This window comes from Myotis lucifugus, unplaced genomic scaffold, assembly GCF_000147115.1.
Source record: "Myotis lucifugus unplaced genomic scaffold, Myoluc2.0 scaffold_31, whole genome shotgun sequence".
NCBI lineage: Eukaryota > Metazoa > Chordata > Mammalia > Chiroptera > Vespertilionidae > Myotis > Myotis lucifugus.
In genome coordinates, this window is record NW_005871079.1 from 5,625,550 (window position 1) to 5,646,560 (window position 21,011).

The 21,011-nt window shown below is 33.9% G+C and overlaps 1 protein-coding gene across 1 annotated transcript in view; it reads left to right on the forward strand.

Annotated features, from left to right (window-relative positions):
- Positions 1 to 21,011, forward strand: part of VPS13A (vacuolar protein sorting 13 homolog A) — a 189,847-nt gene that overhangs the window by 103,658 nt on the left and 65,178 nt on the right. The window contains 8 exon segments of the mRNA XM_006086823.3: positions 3,938 to 4,030; positions 4,712 to 5,068; positions 6,358 to 6,459; positions 7,754 to 7,909; positions 8,091 to 8,346; positions 10,150 to 10,310; positions 15,632 to 15,735; positions 19,498 to 19,780. Coding sequence (XP_006086885.1) covers positions 3,938 to 4,030; positions 4,712 to 5,068; positions 6,358 to 6,459; positions 7,754 to 7,909; positions 8,091 to 8,346; positions 10,150 to 10,310; positions 15,632 to 15,735; positions 19,498 to 19,780 — 1,512 coding nt within the window.

A 21,011-nucleotide genomic window follows, 5' to 3' on the forward strand; every position in this document is an offset into this window, starting at 1 on the left:
CATAAATGTTCTAAAAATTATCAACATAGAAATGTAAGCTGTAATTCTCTAGTTTGCAAGGCTGATGGCTCATCACTAAGAAAAGAGAGGATATAGAAAACTGAGGGCATACTGATTCCCTTTTAGGTGAATACTTAGACATTTTATATATTTCTTCTACTCACATCATTTGGCATGAATGTAGCTAGGTGATCATACTTATCTGCAAAAACAGCTGGAGAATGTGTTCTTCTTCTCCTTCCTCCTCCTTCTTCTTCTTCTTCTTCTTTTTTTTTTTTTTTTTTCCCCTCCTCCTCCTCCTCCTCCTAAATCTTGTATTAATTACTGCTCCTCCCTCCTCCTCCTCCTCCCTCCTCCCTCCTCCCTCCTCCCTCCTCCCTCCTCCCTCCTCCCTCCTCCCTCCTCCTCCGTTATTTTGTGCCCAGATAAATCTTGTATTAATTACTGTGGGGAAAAAAAAGAACAGATATCAAGACAACCAGAGGTTCTTCCCACAGTTCACTAAATGTTTTATTCCTTTGTCCATATTGATAATCCATGCTTGTCTTTTCTCACCTCCACCTCAAGGGTTACAGTCTCAGCTCAAAATCCAGGATCTTTAGATGATAATTTTCTTTGTTGAGTCTGTATGTGATTTCTCTGGAGAAGTGTAAATAGGGTAGGCTTGTCAGGTGAAGTGACTTTTATGCCAGTGCCTGAAAGATGAGTAGGTATTAGCCAGCAGAACTGAAACAGGAGGCATGGGAATGTGTTTCAGGATGAAGATATAACATGTGCAGAGAACCTGGGTTCCAGAGAGCACAAGTTCCCACCCCATATCTACTCACCTGCCAACATCTACACTTATATACTCTGACTTTTTCTCGTTATTCTGTGGTTCTCAACTTGGGGCAGTCTTCCCACCACCAAGATAGTGTTTGTAAAGTAGGGAATGTATAGTGTGCTCTTATAGGCTTCTATAGATGTTGGATAGCCCAAGATTGCTTCTTTGAAGGGGAAGCAATAGCAGCAGGGAAATAATGCATTAATAGTGAAAATCATAATACAGGAGCTGTATGGTGAGAATTAGAGTAGAAAGGAAAAAAAATAAAAGTAACACTAAAATTACAATGGATGTAGTTGGAGACAATAAAATAATACTAGTAGGGAAATAATTCCATTTTAAGATAATGTTTCTACATCTTCAATTGATCTGAATAGACTGTATTGTATACAACTTGACTGTAGTGTAGTTTTGTCACTAACATGTTGGATCAGCTGCATTTAAAAAAATACATTTTTATTGACTTCAGAGAGATGAAGAGAAAGGGAGAGACAGAAACATCAGTGATGAGAGAGAATCATCAGTTGGTTGCCTCCTGCACACCCCCTACTGGGGATCAATCCTGCAGCCCGGGCATGGAATCGAACCGTGACCTCCTGGTTCATAGGTTGATGCTCAACCAAAGAGCCACATCGGCCAGACCACCAGCTGCATTTTTAATCCTAGGGAACTTAATTAGACTTGAAAATAAAGGAGTTGGATAAGGAACAAAACAAACGTTCATACTTATTTTGGGAAGGGAGTTAGAAACTTTTTTATGTATTTATAATAGTACTTTTTGGTTTTGTTTTTTGCCTTCCCTAAGATGAAGATATAACACAAATTTTATGTTGGAAGTTGTGGATTATGTATTGTAATATGGTTATAATTTCCTATCCCTGAAGTTTCAAGAAATAATATATTGAATATGTAAGTCATGTACTAGTTGCTCTTGTTGATTTATTAGAACAATAGTGAATTTTAATGTGTTTTTTTGGAGAATGAATTTGGTTATCATATTTGTTCTGATTTATTTTTCACTTTTAATATAAGCAGAATTCTAAAATGGCCCTGAAGATTTCTACCTCCTGTTGCATGTGCCCAGTGTAGTCTGCTCCCTTTGAGTGTAGATAGGATCAGTGAATATAATTAGGTTACTAATCAGTTAATTGGGTTATCTAAAGAGAGATTCTGGATGGGCCTAACCTAATTTTTAAAATCCTGGCATTGAAGAAGTAAGCTGCCATACTGTGTGGAAAGCTGCATGGCAAGAACCTATGAGCAACTTACTAGTAGGTGTCAAAAGCAGTCTCTGGCTGATAGCACAAGCCAATGGAGATCTCAGTTTTAGGGCCACAAAGAAATGAATTCTACTGACAGCCTGAATGAGCCTGGGAGCAGATCTTTTTCAGTCAAGCCTCAAGATAAAGATGCAACCGGCTGATAACTGATTTCAGCAAGATTCCTGACCCATGAAAATGAGGAAAAATAAATTAGTATTGTTTTAAGCCACTAAGTTTATGGTACTTTGTTACTCAGTAATAGAAGAATACAGATTTTTTAAAAAATATATATATTTTATTGATTTTTTACAGAGAGGAAGGGAGAGGGATAGAGAGTTAGAAACACCGATGAGAGAGAAACATCAATCAGCTGCCTCCCGCACACTCCCCACTGGGGATGTGCCCGCAACCAAGGTACATGCCCTTGACCGGAATCGAACCTGGAACCTTTCAGTCTGCAGGCCGACACTCTATATCCACTGAGCCAAACCAGTTAGGGAAAGAATACAGATTTTTTTTTTTTTTTACCAGAAATAAGATGTAGCAATTATTTAAAATGAGGGAGCATCTTTGGAACTGGGTAGTATGCAGAATCTGGAGGAATTTTGAATAGAATGATAGAGAAAGCCTAACTTGTGTTGATCAGACTTTTGGTAGAAACATGGTCTTTGAGGACACTGCTAACGAGGACTCAGAAAGAAGGTAAAAGACATATTATTGGAAACTATAGGGATGGCTTTATATGTAGTCCCAGAAAGCTTTGAAAAATGGTATCTTGAACCCCCAACATTCTACTGGCAGGAAGCAGGAGGATAAAAAAGCAACTACTCAGCTGTGTATTTCTGCTACCTTTTATAAAGAAGGAAGAATGACTCAGGGTGGAGCTGAGAGCCACAGATAATTGTTATTAGGCTTTGAAACCTAATCAAGAAACATATTTACTTGGCTGGATTTCAGAACTGCTTTGGACAAGTGACTCCTTTTTACCTTCCATTTTTCCAACTTGATTGGGAATGTCTGTAATTGTTATCCTATGTCTGTCCCACCATTCTGTGTTAGGAATGGTGGGGGCAGATAACTCATCTTAGTTTCACAATTCCATAAAGGGAGAGAAATTGTGCCCTAGCAGCTACACTTAATAGATTATACCCAGGAATTTCATCAGGACCTGGAGCTGATTTAGTTTTAGACTTTGAGCTGGTAAGAAATAGATGAGATTTTGGATTTTTTAATCAATGAGAGCTATAGATGAGATAGAGGTATGATGAGATACAGACTTAGAAAATGTGATTTTGGACTTTGAGCTATAATGGAATGAGACTGTTAGGAACCTTAGGAGGAGGTGGATATATTTTGTGTTTGAAAGGAATATGGTGACTGGGTGCTAGAGGGTAGAATCCTGCTTACCACAGTTAAGAAAAACTCAGCTAATTTATAATTGCATTAAGAATTATTAATAAATCTAATGTATTTATAATTTTTACATCTCATCTTTTATAGCTTTTTCTGTATAGATTAATTTATTTCATTGTAATTTTATAATGGAAAAGATGCCATGATAAAATTTTTGTTCTAGTAAGTAAAATGAAATATATAATACACATTTTATATATTTCTATAGTTAAGAATATTCAAGAAGTCCTACATATTGTTTTATTAATACTGCTCATATTAATACTTGATATTATAATGAGTAAGTAAAGAGAAGTAAGAAGTGTGTTATTGAGTCACTTATTTTTCAACAGTTTTGAATAACTTGTCTATTTAATATAGTTAGCTATTACTAGGAAAGCCTTTAAATAAAACTATTTTAAGAACAATGGTAATTTAGTGTTACTGATTTTTCTGATAGGTTTTGCAGCCCTGTGACGTGTTCTATCAAGCTACTCAGACAGGCAGAGATCCACAAGTGATTGATATATCACTAAAATCACTGACACTAAAGGTAAGTTAAAATGTCAGTCATTTAGATCTTTAGTGAACTTTTAAAAAAATTAATAAACTAGAAATAAACAGTTATTACAGCAATTCTTTTAATTGTTAAGTAAGCAAAAAAGAAGCTATGTTTTAAAAATCTCTATATATAAAAGCCTAATATGCTAATTGTTCCTCCGACTATTCGACCACTCGCTTTGACGTGCACTGACCACCAGGGGGCAGATGTTTAGACCGGTAGGTTAGCTTGCTGCTGGGGTCCAGCCAATCGGGACTGGGCGAGACTGGCCGGTCATGCCCTGGAGCCCTCCTACGGTCCCTCCCCAGCTGGCTGGCCCTGATAGGCCCTGATCAGGACTGGGCAAGATGGGCCGGACATGCCCTGGAGACCTCCCACAGTCCCTCTCTGGCCCCAATTGTGCACCACTGGTGTCCCTTGGCCTGGACTGCACCCTCTCGTAATCCAGGACCCCTTGGGGGATGACAGAGAGCCCGTTTCAGCCCAATCTCCACAGGCCAGGCCGAGGGACCCCACCTGTGCAGGGAATTATATTTGCGGTTTCATGGTAATAATATTATTATTTCAACATTAATTATGATTCTTCAGCAAATATATTTAAATGTCCTTGAAGTATGTATTTTTAAAAGCTGCATAAGTAGATTTTTTATTAGTTTAAATTTTTTTCCTTAGGTTTCACCAGTTATCATAAATACTGTGATTACCGTAACTGCAGCACTTTATACAACTAAGGAAACCATCCCACAAGAAACTGCTTCTTCTACAGCACATTTATGGGAAAAGAAGGATACAAAGACTTTAAAAATGTGGTTTCTTGAAGAACCAAATGAAGTGAAAAACATAGCTCCCACAACTGAATTGGTACCCAAAGGAGAGATAATAAAAATGAACATTGATTCTATTTTTATAGTTCTTGAGGCTGGGGTTGGTCATAGAACAGTGCCTATGCTTTTGGCAAAATCATGTTTTTCAGGGGAAGGCAAAAACTGGAGTTCCCTCATAAATCTCCACTGTCAGCTTGAGCTAGAAGTAAGTAAATATAGTATTTTTTCTAGATTTTATAACAAATAATGATACATATGGAATATTTTTAGAATCTTTAAATATTTAAGCATATTGTAAATATGATGTTGGCTCAGAAACCTTTTGGAAGAAAGGTTTATGCCTTTGATAAAGTTTTATGTCTACAGTAAGTCCTCATTTAGTGTCATTGATAGGTTTTGCCATTTTAAGCAAAAGGACATAAAACCAGTTTTACTGTAGCTAATCGATATGATTGATATGAAAAAGAGTTAAAATCCTACAACATCTCATCAGTGTTGTAACAAAACATGTTGAACAAAATGTTATTTGAGGCCCTATTGTACTTTAACTTTAGACCACATGTCCACACTAAGTTTATATTTCAGTTGATTTGATCAATTTAAACACGATACATTAATAGATTGTTGTTGATTAGATTCAAAATTCTTGTTTTTAGGAATTTAATGGAATACCTTTCTTCCTTTAAAAGAAAAATAAACTATTTCTGAATCTCTTCTAAAAGCGTAATATAAAGAATTAGGTGATGTCTTATACTTTTATATAATGCATAATCTTTACACTGTAGTGAGAATCCACTAAGATCTTTAAATTTTTTGTATTTTATATAAAAAAATTGCTTTGAACCAATGTACATTTTGCTTCAGAATTTATCTATATAGAATCATCCCCAAAGCTAATTTGGTTTAAATTATTAATCGAGTTTGTCTAGTGGAAACTAATCTGATAATCTACCCTTATCAAAAAAATATGGAGATTTATAAGCTGCTATATTATTTGTATTAATACAGTTATATATTAATAGAGGTAGATATGACTGACTAGATTATAGCTGTTCAAATTTTGGCTAGAGTTTTGTATACTTTCCAGAGGATTTAATCTAGGATGTCCAGAAGGTTCAAAGAATTCAAATAAATAAACACTCATTGAATCTTGTGTTACTTGTTTTCGAAAAATCAGTGGAGGCAGACAGACATGTTAAAAAATTTCAATAATATATAATAGAGGAACACAGTCTTTTATGTTTAGCCTGGCCTGGAAGTTAAGGAAACATGATTAAAAGAGAGTTTTATCAGGTAAATTATGGAAGCTAAATTATTATGTAAAACAGGTGAGGAAAGTGCTGAGGGAGTGAATGTAGGAAACTAATGAGTGGCATGGTTTTTATATAGGAGAAATAGCACAGCCAAAAGGAATGGTAGTACTAAACAATATGGAAGATCATTTTAGCAAATTCCAGAATGCCTTATTAAAAAAATTACAAATTCTCATTATAGGTGCATTATTACAATGAAATGTTTGGTGTATGGGAACCTTTGCTCGAACCTTTAGAAATTGACCAGACTGAGGAATTTAGACCATGGAATCTTGGAATCAAGGTATATTTGAAGTCAAAAAATTATTTTAAAATTGAGGGTATCTACACCATACCAAACATACCAATTTCAATCTCAACAAAGTTCAACATTTTTCATTATTAGCCTTGCTGTATGCTTCCCTGTTTGACCTGTGCATGTAATTTTCAAACCCAAGGCCAGTGCCCTCCTGTGCTTTTTCAAATACAAATAATTATGTAATATTTATTATGTACTAGACATCTAAGTGATGTACTTTTGCTTTCACTCTTACAACAAGTGTCTGAAGACTGTACAATTTCTAACTTCATTGTAACATGTGAAAGGACTGAGACTAGAAAGGGCTTCACTAAAGTAATGCCTTTAAAGTGGGGTGCGAATCTGGCTGCAGAGGCCCTACTCATATTAAAATGCTGCTAACCTCTTGTAGGTTGCTGTTTAACTCGTGTTTCCTTTGTCTCTGAAGGATATGTATATGGAAGAAAACATATTATTTGTTTGAAATATGTTTAAAATAATTGAGTTTACGTAATCATAAGAATCAGGACCTTTAGATGGATGAAATTGTGCTTCTGAAGCAGGAGACTATGAAATAACTGGCACGTTTCCTCCCTAATGACAATTCAGTCAACCTGCAGACAGATTTTCAGTGGTTTAAAGTCAATTAAAGTAACAACAAAGGTGACCAGCTTGGCATGTCCAGCTTTTGGTATTGGATCACTGCATTTGATTTTCCACATATTTCAGACAAAGGATTTACTAGTAGATAAAAGAACATATTTGGTGATTTTAGGTTGGAATATACATGGGCCCTGGATCTGTGAATCCTAAAAAGAGGTAGATGTTATTGTTTCTCATGAGTTCTGGGTTCTAGTGGCACTGTTCTGCAACTATTGTTGGACTTTTTAAGTCCCTGATTTTCTGTTCTTTCTTTATAGCATGACCAATAGACTAAATAACTTTTCTCACTCTAAATTTTCATTTGCTATGAAGTATGTGCCTTTCATTTTCATTCTGATGCCACATGCATTTAGTAATTTTGATTTGTTCTTTTCCCTCTTCTAAAATGTGCTTGTCATTTTAGTATCACTGAGGATGAGAAGAATTCTTCCCCTAATACTGCTCTTGTGCTAGGTGACCTTATTTGGTTGATTTCCAAGTAATTCCAATAAGACAGTGGAACTGATAAACATTTTTGCTCTCTCTAATGTTACTGGGATTTATCTAAAGTTTGTTTTTCCTTTGCAAAATGAGTTATGTTGTGCTTCCAGGAACAAATTTTCCTTATTACATTTCTGTAATTTACATGTCATTTTAGATGAAAAAGAAAGCAAAAAAGGCTATTGTTGAGGCAGATACTGAAGAAGATTACAGAGTGCCAGAATATAAAACTGTCATCAGTTTCTATTCAAAAGACCAACTAAACATTACATTATCCAAATGTGGTCTTGTAATGTTAAATAATTTAGTCAAGGTAAGAAAAGACATTTGAAACTTTAAATGTGGCTGTACTACTCTGAGTTAAACCCTTCTCTTTTCTTGAATAAAAGTTTTTTATTAACTTAGTTATTTGTCATATGTTCATTAGTGTTGTGCTTGTCATTTGGTTTTCCACATTTCATTTTATTTTACTTACGATAACTCTACCTTATTAGGCATTTACAGAAGCTGCCACTGGATCTTCAACTGTCTTCATGAGGGATCTAGCGCCATTTATGATTTTAAATTCTCTTGGACTTACCATCTCTGTTTCACCAAGTGATTCTTTTAGTGTGCTCAACGTTCCAGTGGCAAAGTCATATATATTGAAAAATGAGGAAAGTTTAAGTATGGATTATGTCCGAACAAAAGACAATGATCATTTCAATGCAATGACCAGCCTAAGCAGCAAACTTTTCTTCATTCTTCTTAGTAAGTGATAAATTACCTTCCTAGGGCTTTCATTTCTTTTAAGTTATATTTTATATTCCATTTTACTCATTTCTGATATCTTACACGTTTTTTATCTCCTTCCTAATAGGTTGGAAAATTTGTTTCTTTGTTTGTAGGACTTTCATTGCTATTGTCACTATATTTTTGTATTCCAAATTCTTTCTTTATTCACTGCTTTCTTTAGAGCATGGTAATTTACTGCTTTATATTTTGGGGAAGAAAAATATCAGATCTCATTCTTAGTGCTGCTGAATGAATTCAAAATGAGGTTTGAATTTATGGAAATGACACATTTTAATGGTTATGGGTTTGTAAATGGTTTTTATGTTATGCTTATTGAAGTGGAATTTTTTTTTTTTTGGTCCTTTCTGATTCCCACAAGTTTTGCATTTTCATAGAAGTGAAAGCAAATAAATTCTTAAATTATCACTATAAGCCCTAACTGGTTTGGCTCAGTGGATAGAGCGTCGGCCTGCAGACTGAAGGGTTCCAGGTTCGATTCCGGTCAAGGGCATGTACCTTGGTTGCAGGCACATCCCCATTAGGGGGTGTGCAGGAGGCAGCTGATTGATGTTTCTCTCTCATTGATGTTTCTAACTCTCTATCCCTCTCCCTTCCTCTCTGTAAAAAATCAATAAAATATATTTTTTAAAAAATATTATCATTATATCTGATATACTCACAGTGAGTTAAATAGTCCCAAAGCCTCACCCATACCACTTTTTGATACTTTGACATTTAAATAGTGAAGGTGGAGCACATTTGAAAGGTTAATTAGACTTTGGGTAGGAGTACCAAAACTGATAACTAGTGCTCTTCTAGTCAAGAAATGATGCATAACAGTGGATAGGTTTCAGGTGTTGTCCAAGCATTGTCATTTAATTGTTCTTGTCAGTTTTACCTCTATTAGTTTTTTTTTTAAATATATTTTATTGATTTTTTACAGAGAAGAAGGGAGAGAGAGATAGAGAGTTAGAAACATCGATGAGAGAGAAACATCGATCAGCTGCCTCCTGCACATCTCCCACTGGGGATGTGCCCGCAGCCCAGGTACATGCCCTTGACCGGAATCGAACCTGGGACCTTTCAGTCCGCAGGCTGACGCTCTCTCCACTGAGCCAAACCGGTTTCGGCTCTATTAGTTTTTGAAGTAACATTTCATGTAATGATGTGGGGGGATTAATGTAAATAATGTAAAGAATTCATCCCTCAATACAGTATATGTATGTATATTAGATAATTTGTACAAAATTTTATTTAATCAAATCCTACATGTCACAAAGTGCCACATGCTGAGAAAATTAACAATGGAAAAATTGCAGCTACCTTGGTAATTGCCAAAGATTGCCTGAAGGTATTAGGCTCTGGTTATTATAATAGCAAATCCGAGATGCTTTCTTATATTTTATAAAAATTCTTCTCATTACTTATTTTGAAAAGGCTTATGAAACTTTTTTGTTCATAAGTGTTGTTGTCTTAGGTTAAACTACTGAATGAGATTTTTTTCAATCAAAACAATTTTTTTATAAAGTCTTTTGAAGGTTTTAAATAAATGTGATGGAAATGCATTGTGGTTTCTTACAGTATCTCTTTGTATACATTATGTCTATACAAAAAACTACTCTTTGTATAATCCCTTTGTATAATCTTAAATCCAAAGACTTGAGTGACTATTTATTCATAACCTTAAGAAATCATCTGATGTTTCTGATGCTTAACATCTATTTAAAATTAACATATGATGATTTACAATAAAACTTTTCAAACATATATTCCATTTAGCACCTGCTAACCACTCTACTGCTGATAAAATTCCCTTAACAAAAGTGGGACGACGACTGTACACTGTAAGGCACAGAGAATCTGGAGTTGAAAGATCTATTGTTTGTCAAATTGACACAGTGGAAGGAAATAAGAAAGTAACAGTTCGCTCCCCAGTGCAGGTACGAAATGATAGTTTTTGGGGGGTCATATGCATATTTGTGTGCCAATAAAAAACAAAAGTAAAATAAAGCAAATTGCTACCAAAACCATACAAATTATAGTAGCAGTGTAACTAATATCAAAAAGAAGAAACATTACCAGTAATTGTACTACTCTAATATGAGCAGTGATAGGAGTTTGTTCAATATACTTACAATTTTTGTATAAGACTATTTTGTAAAATCTTTTTATGGAGTATTTTGTAAAAAACTACAACTCATCAATATTTTGTTTGGGGTCTTTATAGTATGTATATATCCTTTTGTTTTAATTAGCAAATATGGTGAGAGAAAATTTATATCTATAATAATAAAAGCGTATGCTAATTAGACCGGACGACCTTCTGGATGAAGCCAGGCCTGCGAGGGACGCCTGGGTCCCAGGTGGCTGCCAGCGGCTGGAGGGAAGCCTGGGTCCCGGTTGCCAGAGGGAAGCCAATGCTGGCAGCCAGGGCAAGGCAGGCCTACTCTTGCATGAATTTTGTGCATAGGGCCTCTAGTAGATTTAATGAGGTAAAATTGATGTACAATAAGTTGCATACACTTAAAGTTGAGTTTTACACAAAAATACACCTATGAGATCTTTATCACAGTCAAAGTAATTAACATATTTATCTCACCAAAATGTTTCTTCTCTCTCTACTTCCCCGTTCCCAGGTGTCCACTGACATGTTCTCATTGTATTTTAGTTACACAATATAGAATTTATGTAACTGAAATGGAGTACAGAATGGAATCTTGCTTCTTTTACTAGGCATAATTTTGTATGTGTCAACTTTTATTAATGTTGTTATATGCAGTTGCATATTGTTGAGTAGTAATAGATATACCACATACCATTTTGTCTATGATAGGAGAAAAGAGTTGAAGTTCACTTTTTTCCAATATGTCTGGCTAATAAGTTCCATCCAAGGTTATTACTTTTCCATTAAATAGCTTTGACACTTTTGTCAAACATAAACTGACCGTATCTGTGTGGGTTTATTTCCGAATTCTCTATTTTGTTTTATTGCTCTGTTTATCTTCATGCTAATGCCACACTGTATTGATAATACTAGTACTTTACTCTGAATTTTGAAATCAGGTAGTACAAGTTGTGCCGCTTTGTTCTTTTCAGAGTTTGTTTGGGCTATTAGTCGTTTCCTTTTCCATTTTACTTTTAGACTCTGATTTTCAATTTTTATTCAAAATTTTGGATAAATACGAAATTTTTGCATATTAATTTGGTTCTTCATTGCTAGGGGAAGTACAGTTACTTTTTATATTAACTTGTGCAAACTTACTATTTGCACATTTTAGTTTTAGTGGCTTTTTAATATGTTTACTTATGGTGTCTTAAAGACATTTTTACTTTCTCTTTTCTAACCTAGATGCATATTATTTTATTTTTTTGCCTGTTGTGCTGGCTAGAACCTCCAGTTCAATTTGAATAGGAATCATGAAAGCAGACATTTTTGCTTTGTTCTCAATTTTAAGGGGAAAGTACCCACTGTTTTACCATTGAGTATGTTTTGAGGGATTTTGTTTTGTTTTGCCTTTTTTGTGTGTGTTGGTTGATTGGTTTGTTTTGTAGTTACCCTTTCTCAGGTTGAAAATGCTCCCTTCTAATTTGGTGAGAATTTTTTTCATGATTTTGTCAAATTATTTTCTGTATTTATTGAGAGGATCTTTTTAAAAATATTGTTAATATGGTAAGTTATGTTAGTTGAGTTTTAATTGTTATCCTATATAATAAAAGGCTAATATGCAAATCAACCGAAGGGCAGAACAACCAGTCACTGACTCGCACTGACCACCAGGGGGCAGATGCTTAATGCAGGATTTTTAAGTCAACCTTGCATTGCCAGTGTAAATCCCAGTTATTCATGAAGTATTATTAACCCTTTGATGCATTGTTAGTTTGATTTGCTAAAACCATGTTCATAGTTTTTGCATGTATGTTCATGAGGAATATTGGTGTAGAGTTTTCTTGTAACATTTTTCTTCTGTGAAGGTTTTTAAATATAGTTTCACTTTATTTTATGAGTAAGGGCCATTCAGAATATTTGTTACTTCTTAAGTGAACTCTTCTAGTAATTTTGTCTCTCTCATGAAATTTGTCCATGAATTGTTTCCATTTTTATTTCACTTTTATGTTTTAAGTTATTTTTACCAGGTATAGAAATACAGATTGTTAGGTTAATTTTTTTCATACTTTTAAGAAGTTATTCAATTGTTGACTGGATTACATTGTTTCTAACCAGAACTTGCTGTTATTTTTTTTTAAATTTTTATTTTATTGTTGACAGTATTACAGATGTCTCCCATTTTCTCCCTTTTTGCCCGCTTCCATCCATTCCATTTCCATGCAAGGCCTTCCCCTGCTATTGTCTGTGTCCATGGGTTATGCATATATGCATAAATATTCTTTGGTTAATCTCTTCCTGGCTCCTCCCCCTAACCCTGATATTTTTTATCTTTCCTGTTTTAGAAAAGTGTTGATATTTTCTCTATATACATTTAATATTTTTGCCCTTTATCACTGTTTTTAAGTAATTTGGTTGTGATGAATCTTAGTGAAGTTTACTTTCTGTTTCTTGTACTTGGATTTAAGTATTTTGAATGTATGGATATATACTTTTATCAATTTTAAAAAGCTTTTTTTGTCATTTTTTTCCTTCAAATACTTTTTCTCTCTTTCCCCTCTCTTCACTTCTTCACTGACCATTATTAGTGTTTAAATCTGCCCCACAGCTCACTAATGCTCTATTCTTCTTTATTTTTTTAGTTTTTTCCCTTGTGTTCATTTTGATAATTTCTATTGTTATGTCTTAAAGTTCAGTTTTCTTTTTCAATCTCCAATCTTTTCTCATTTACACCCAATGTATTTTTTAGCTCTAGAATTTCAATTTTCATTTTTATGTATATTTCTCATGTCCTTTACTCATACACTCAGTATTTCCCCTAACTTTGAACATATATATATATATATATATATATATATATATATATATAAAATGCTTAAGTGACCATTGCAACCGATCGGACAACCGAACAGGTTGCATGGGGCGACTAGGCCCGCAGGGGGGTTAGTGAGGGACTACCAAACGACTGAGCAGCAGGTTGCGTGGGGCAACCAGGCTGGCAGGGGGATTAGTGGGGGTGATCAAATGACCGAGCAGCAGGCTGCGTGGGGCGACCAGGCCGGCAGTGGGGGGCAGTGAGGGGCGACCAGGTCAGCAGGGGGGCAGTTAGGGGTGATCAGGTCGGCTGGCACAGGTGGTTAGGGGCGAACAGGCTGGCAGGGGGGCCAGTTAGGGGTGATCAGGCAGGCAGGTTAGCAGTTAGGAGCCAGCAGTCCTGGATTATGAGAAGGATATCCGACTGCTGGTTTAGGCCCGAACCTTAGGATCGGGCCTAAACCAGCAGTCGGACATCCCCCAAGGGGTCCCGGATTGGAGAGGGTGCAGGCTGGGCTGAGGGGACTCCTGCCCCTCCCCCCCATGCACAAATTTCATGCACCGGGCCTCTATTAGTTATATAAATGTTGTAATGTCGTTGTCTACTAATTCTATCGTGTATATTATATCTGATTTGTTTCCTTTTATTTATTTATTTTTTAAAATATATTTTTATTTATTTCAGGGAGGAAGGGAGAGGGAGGGAGAGAGAGAGAGATAGAAACATCAATGATGAGCGAGAATCATCCATCGGCTGCCTTCTGCAAACCCCACATTGGGGATTGAGCCTACAACCTGGGCATGTGTCCTAACCAAAAATCGAACCATGACCTCCTGGTTCATAGGTTGATGCTCAACCACTGAGCCACTCCAGCTGGACTATTTCCTTTTATTAATATTTGTTTCATTAACATTTATATGTATTAATTTTTATTGGATACCTAAAATTGTGATTTTTACCTTGCTTGAAATATAATTAATATTTCTTTTTGTATTCTTGAACTTTATTCTCCAATATAGTTATGTTACTTGGAAAGTGATCCTCTCAGTCCTTATTTTTAAACTTTTTAGGTGGGATTCAAGCAGCCTTTTAGTTCAGGGCTAATTTTGTACCATTAGTAAGTCACTGCAACTAATACCTTCTGTACTAAACAAGGTCATTTAAAGAAAAAAATGACAAAAAAAGCTTTTTAAAGTTGATAAAAAGTTTATATATCCATACATCCAAACAACTTTGGTTGGTGAGAAAAGAAACTATGTGTCAGCACCAGAAATTGTTCTGCCTTCCCTTTTTAGGTAGATCTTTACCAAGCCTTAGAATCCCGAGATTTAAGAGTGTGCCCTACTCTCAAGACTTCAGTTCAGTACTGATTAGCACATTCACAGGAGTAAACTGTCTAAGGCAGGAGGGGGGCACACCTGGCCCACGGGCCTTATAAGGCCTGCAAAATCATTTGGTCTGGGCCTGCCAAGGCATTAGGGGTGAGTTAATTAAATGTGTGACCAAATACAGCAGGCTAATTTTTAAGTTGATAATTTTGTATGGCCTGCGAATGATGTTATAAATATCCAAATGGCCCTTGGCTGAAACAAGGTTCCCTCCTATGCCTTAGATAGTTTACTTAGCTCTGTTTGACTTCTCCTTTCCTACACAGTAGCTTCAAAACTATCCAGGCAGCAAGCTGGAGCAGTTTTAGGGCTTTTCTTGCTGGATTTTGTTTCTATTTTTATTTTCTCTGCTGCTGTCTAACCAGTGTCTGAAAATCATTGTTTAGTTTTTAGGTTGAGAAGGTATATCTGGTCCCTATTATTCCATTATGGCTGAAAGCATAAATTCCTTTTCTTTCATTTATGATTTATAATTAACTTTTTTAAGATGACTGTGGGGCTGTCCTTGTTGATTTTTAAAATTTCATTAAGTAGTTAAACATTAATTTTAAGTTTTATATAGGTATTATTTTTAGAAATCAAAATGTAATTCTATTTGTGACTAGGTGGAGCAAACAATATATATAGAAATAAAATATAGTGAATTTAAGACTCCATTTAATCTTAGTTTTCAGTATGATTTTTTTAAATTAGAGGATATTAGTAAGATATAGAAGGATAAGAAATTATTCTTAATAACCAGTTTGTTTTTATCTATCCAAAGGTAAATATAACTGTTTGTAGGTTTATCTTCTATTTTTAGGATAATAATTACATGTTTACTTCTTTCCTTAATTATATAAGCAAGGTAAATATTGCTTTGATCTTTTGTTGGGGTGTTTATGTGGAATATATTTTAAATGTCTTTAGTTTATTAGATTAATGATACTAAATATTATTATTTTTCTTTTCTAGATTAGAAATCATTTCTCAATCCCACTTTCTGTTTATGAAGGGAATACTTTATTGGGAATGGCTTCACCTGGAAATGAATTTAACATACCATTAGCATCTTACCGGTGATTCTTTTTATCTACTTGTTTGCTCTACGTCTCTCATAGAGTTTTTAGTTTCTGATTTGGTAGGGATAGATATCTTTAAATTATCAAACTTTCATCAAATCTTTCCTGTTACTATCTGACCCTATATGACTTATATAAGTTTCAGGGCACTTAGTGTTTTTAAAAGAAATATTATTTAATGTATTTATTTTATACCATATAAATTATTTATGCTTTACCAGTAAATGAAATTATTACATGCTTGCAATATAGCCATTATAACCATAATCTTCTATAGGATGGACAAAAGTAGGTTTACAGTTTTGAGAATGCAAAATACAGAGTTCATTCTTACATTATTACTTATTAATTATTGTATTATTTTTCATATGAACAACTATAAACCTACTTTTGCCCCACTTTGTATATTCACAACTTTAAAAAAATATCTAATTGTGTATAATTGGTGGTTTCTGGATTTACATATACTGTTATGAAGTGATTTTTACTTTTTAAAGGTTTCTAATAAACTTTTTTTGGAATTCCTTTAGAAAACAAAATATTGCACATTTATCTGTTGATTATTTTAGAATTTTAATCAGTTTTAAATATTTAAAGTAACTTGACTAAACTTGATGTAAAATCTTATATTAAGAAAGGATATATTAAAATTGTAACAGAATACTAATGATGGGCTAGTTTCATAATTATAGGTTTAATATCATACCAAACAAGTATTATTGTTCAGGATATTTAATTTGGAATTGAAAATTTAAAGCAAGGAAATATGGAGATTTTGGAAAATAAATCCTTCCTCAGAATAAGCATCATGGTTGTCTAAGTTGCTATTCAGAACACATACTAGACATGGACACTTAGACCTATGCTACAGAAGGACGGAAACAAAATTGCAAGCAGTTTAAATATCCCCTCCCTCTCTTCATCCTGACCCATGCCTAGGAGTTCAAGACTGGATCACTAATGTTTAGAAGACAATCTAGCAGTTTTAGACACATATTTTCAGGTATTAGACCTGCTCACCCTAATAAACGTTCTATTGTTTAGACCTTCTGACCATAATGAGTATTATATTACTTAATTTGAACTTGCTGAGGGAAAAAACTTATATATTATTCAGAGAACAACAATAAAATAATTGTTTACAGTACCTGACATGTTCTAGAGAGGATTATAGGTGGATTACAAGACTTAAGATAACATGTAAGGTATGTTTAAAAATTTCTATGAAGAACCTTAAATTCATTTTGTTTTTGGATAATATTAATGGCACTATGTTTTATTTTTAATAAATTAGTATTACATTTTGTGACTATTTGTAGAAAAATTAAGCCATTAGATATCTTTATACCTTTTTGTTTAAAGCTAAATATTAATTTGTTGCATGGAAGTTAAATCAATATTTACTAGAATCATTAGTAACTAACCAGCTTGGATTTCACATTAGGTACTCTCCTATTCCAATGCTTAGACATGGGTATACTTACATTTAAGATATGAGCTGTTAAGTTAAATTAACAAATAGCTATCTTTAATTGTGGAATTTACATATACTTATCTTTAAATTTAATTCATTTAACAGTTATTTATCAAGTCTTTTTATTGTGTATATGGCACTGCCTGGCTATTCCCCTTGGGAGATTGATATATTATGTAAATACAGAGGTAGAAAATGATGGGTTGTAGAGAGTTACAGAAAGACTTATTGTTTCAGAAAACTATGAAAAACAAAGAGATTACCTAGATGAATTATAGGTAAAATATAATAATGTGGAGATTAGTGGAGAAGGACAATCTTTTTAAAAAATATATTTTATTGATTTTTTACAGAGAGGAAGGGAGAGGGATAGAGTGTTAGAGACATTGATGAGAGAGAAACATCGATCAGCTGCCTCCTGCACACCTCCTACCGGGGATGTACCTGCAACCAAGGTACATGCCCTTGACCAGAACCGAACCTGGGACCTTTCAGTCCACAGGCCAACGCTCTATCCACTGAGCCAAACTGGTCAGGGTGAGAAGGACAATCTTAAGTGCAAGGAATTACATGAACAAAGATAAGGAGACATGAAAACAAAGGCTTTGTATAGGTCTATAAAGAATAGTTGGGATATGATTGGAGTGTAGTGTGCAAGTTGGAAGATTAAATTTGAAAGATAGTTTTAAGTTCACATTGAGGTAGTTGCTCCTTCATTTTCTTGCACCCATTTATATACATTTTACCTTCATCTGTAATGTCATCTGTTTCTTCCTTTCCTCTAAGAACATTTGGTGTTCTTCCATTGTAAAACCATTCACTTCGTCAGTTCTTCTCATCCAGAACCTCTTGCCACTGAACATCTTTCTCTCATGTTTTCTCTTCATTTATTTCTTAGACTTTTCTTTAAACTTTCATATTTCTCTACTTCAAGTGTTTTCTTCAGAACAAAGATTTTTGGGAAAATTGTCACTTCTGCAGAATACTCTGCAGCCACCCTAGAAAAAGTTATGTGTGTAGGGGAGAAGGAAGTGTCTAATATTTTTTCAGAGTCCAGAGTGCCAGTAGTTGGAATTTCCTGGAAAAGAACACAGAGAAGTGGATATGGAGGGCTCAGAATTTAGTCTAGCAAGTTTAGGGCACCATTAGACATCATTACAGAAATATGTGTAGATATGAAGAATTTTAGGACTAAAGCTTAACCCTTTTCGGTCCAATTTTATTTTTGGAATTCAAACAGTCTGGTCCAAATTAATTGACGGGATTGAATGTTGAACCGGTTTGCGGTGTGGACCTCAGCCTCAACATTGGACCTGCTCCTAGCGCCTGGTCTGTTGAGTCAGCCTCGACGTTGGACCGAAAAGGGTTAAGAAAATAATTAGGTCTAGAGATAGTACTGACAGTTGTTCATCTGTAAGGAACAGTGTCACCATAATTGATCAGTTTTACAAGTACAAAAACATTTCTTAAGTATTTATACGTGGACACAGCTTAGGTTTAAAAAATTGTTAAAACTAAAATGTACCTTAAATGTAAACAAAGACAGTGATATTTAAATTTGTGAATTAATCATATGTGATGCCTATTGATTTTGTCACTATCTTCTTGTAACCACTTCTGCAACTATGCCCAACATTTTAATAAAATTAAGTATCTATTGATAGCTTTAATTTCATTAATCTTGAAAAACTGGTGATTTTTTTCAATAGAAATAATTTTTTAGTTCATGAAATTATTCATGACATTTACTTCCTATTAGGACCACATATCCAGGATAGTCAACTTCTTTAAGTTAAATGTACAAGTCAAAGATAGTTATATATGTTTGCTTTACATATGTGACCTATATGATTATGTATTTTCTGTAAGAAACCAGTTATCTTGTAAACATACTTTTTACAATTTATTTTTTAATTACAGTTGACATATATTAGTTTCATGTATACAACATAGTGATTAGACACTTATATACCTTACAAAGTGATCACTCTAGTAAGTTTAGTACCCATATGACACAATATATGGTTAATTGTAAACACATTTAAGATAGTAAGTTTATAAGATAAATATTCTTTTAAAAGCTAAATAACTATTAATTTCCTGAAAGTTAAGATGAAGATATTTATCTATTGTCTATCTTACCTATTTCTAAGAATGTGAAAATATAAAAATATATTACAATAGTATGGAGGGAGGTGATTTCATTGTTCTAAAGCTATAATCATATAATTTAATATGTTTTCTTTTAAAGGATTTCAACACATCTTTTTTAATGTTTTATGCAGATCACTCCTTTTTCTGAAGCCAGAAGATGAGGACTATCAAATGTGTGAAGCAATTGACTTTGAAGAAATTATAAAAAATGAAGGCTCTTCTCTAAAGAGGCAATGTAGTCCTATAAACTCGTCTAAGAAACCATTTATTATTAATATTGTCCCAGAAAAAGATAATTTGACATCTCTGTCAGTATATTCAGAAGATGGTTGGGACTTACCATACATAATGCATTTGTGGCCACCTATCCTACTCCGAAATCTTCTTCCTTACAAAATTGTTTATTATATACAGGTATTCTGGAATTTTGTTAAATATCTTTGTGTCTATGGTTTTGGTACTGGAGATAGGTAATACTATTTGGTAATACTCAAATGGAAAATAAATGTTTAATCATGCTGTGTAAAAATAGGATTTAAAAAATATTTTCCATTGATTCACCTTTGAAATTTGACTACTAAGGCAAATATAAATGACCTACACAAATGTGATATGTCATTTAGAAAATAGAGATGATAGAAATTGCCTAGACTCACATCATCTGAAGGTAGCTCTTTAGATGAAAACAGTTTTAGAATATATATTTTTCTATATTTTCTAAGCATGTACATTTCATATGTCATACATTTAAAATATGGATTCTAACTTTTGAAACAAGTATGAGAGTTAGTATTAAATAATATTTAAGTACTAGACTTAAGTGGAAAAATGCTGCTACATTATATTATTCTGATAATAGGTCTCTAAAAGGATTTTATGCCCTATAATGATGCTTTTTCTTTTAAATATTCTGTTTTAACAAATTATGTCTGATTTCATCAGGATTTTAATATTACATTTGCCATGCCTATCAAATATAAGAAATATCTTCATTGTAATTTATTAATTATTGTTTTGGTCATAGTGTATTAATTATTAATTATTGGTATTTACTATATGTATACACTTCTTTGATAATTTTTTTGGAGCGTGAAGTTAACATCTATGGTTTAAGAATATCTGTTTTTCTTTATATTTGGCAGATGTTCTAGTGGTTAAGAATTTGCACTTTGCTTTCAGGTAGATCGGAGATTTAATCCTAGCTCTATTACTTACTAACTTTAGGCAAGTTATATTGTCTTTCTGAATCATTTATCCTAATTTATGAAAGGGGGATAGTAATAAATCTTGCATGATTGGGATATGGGGAAATCAAACTAGATGATATATATATAAAGGATTTAGCACAGTGCCTTGTAGGTACATGATTGCCATTCATTTACCTCTCTAACAGCACCACCACTACTATTCTATTTTGTGGATATTAACATGCCACGTGTCAATAACTTAAATTACTTTTACTTTAACTAATTTAAAATCTTAAGATGAAGAGATTCCTATGTTATAACAACAGGAGGGAACCAAGTTAGAGGTGCTAGACAATATGGTGAATTATCCAGGCATACTATCTATCTATGTTTCATTCTCATAGGACTTTTAATTTGATGCTTTTAGGGATCACATTCTGTTTGCTAGCTCCCAATGG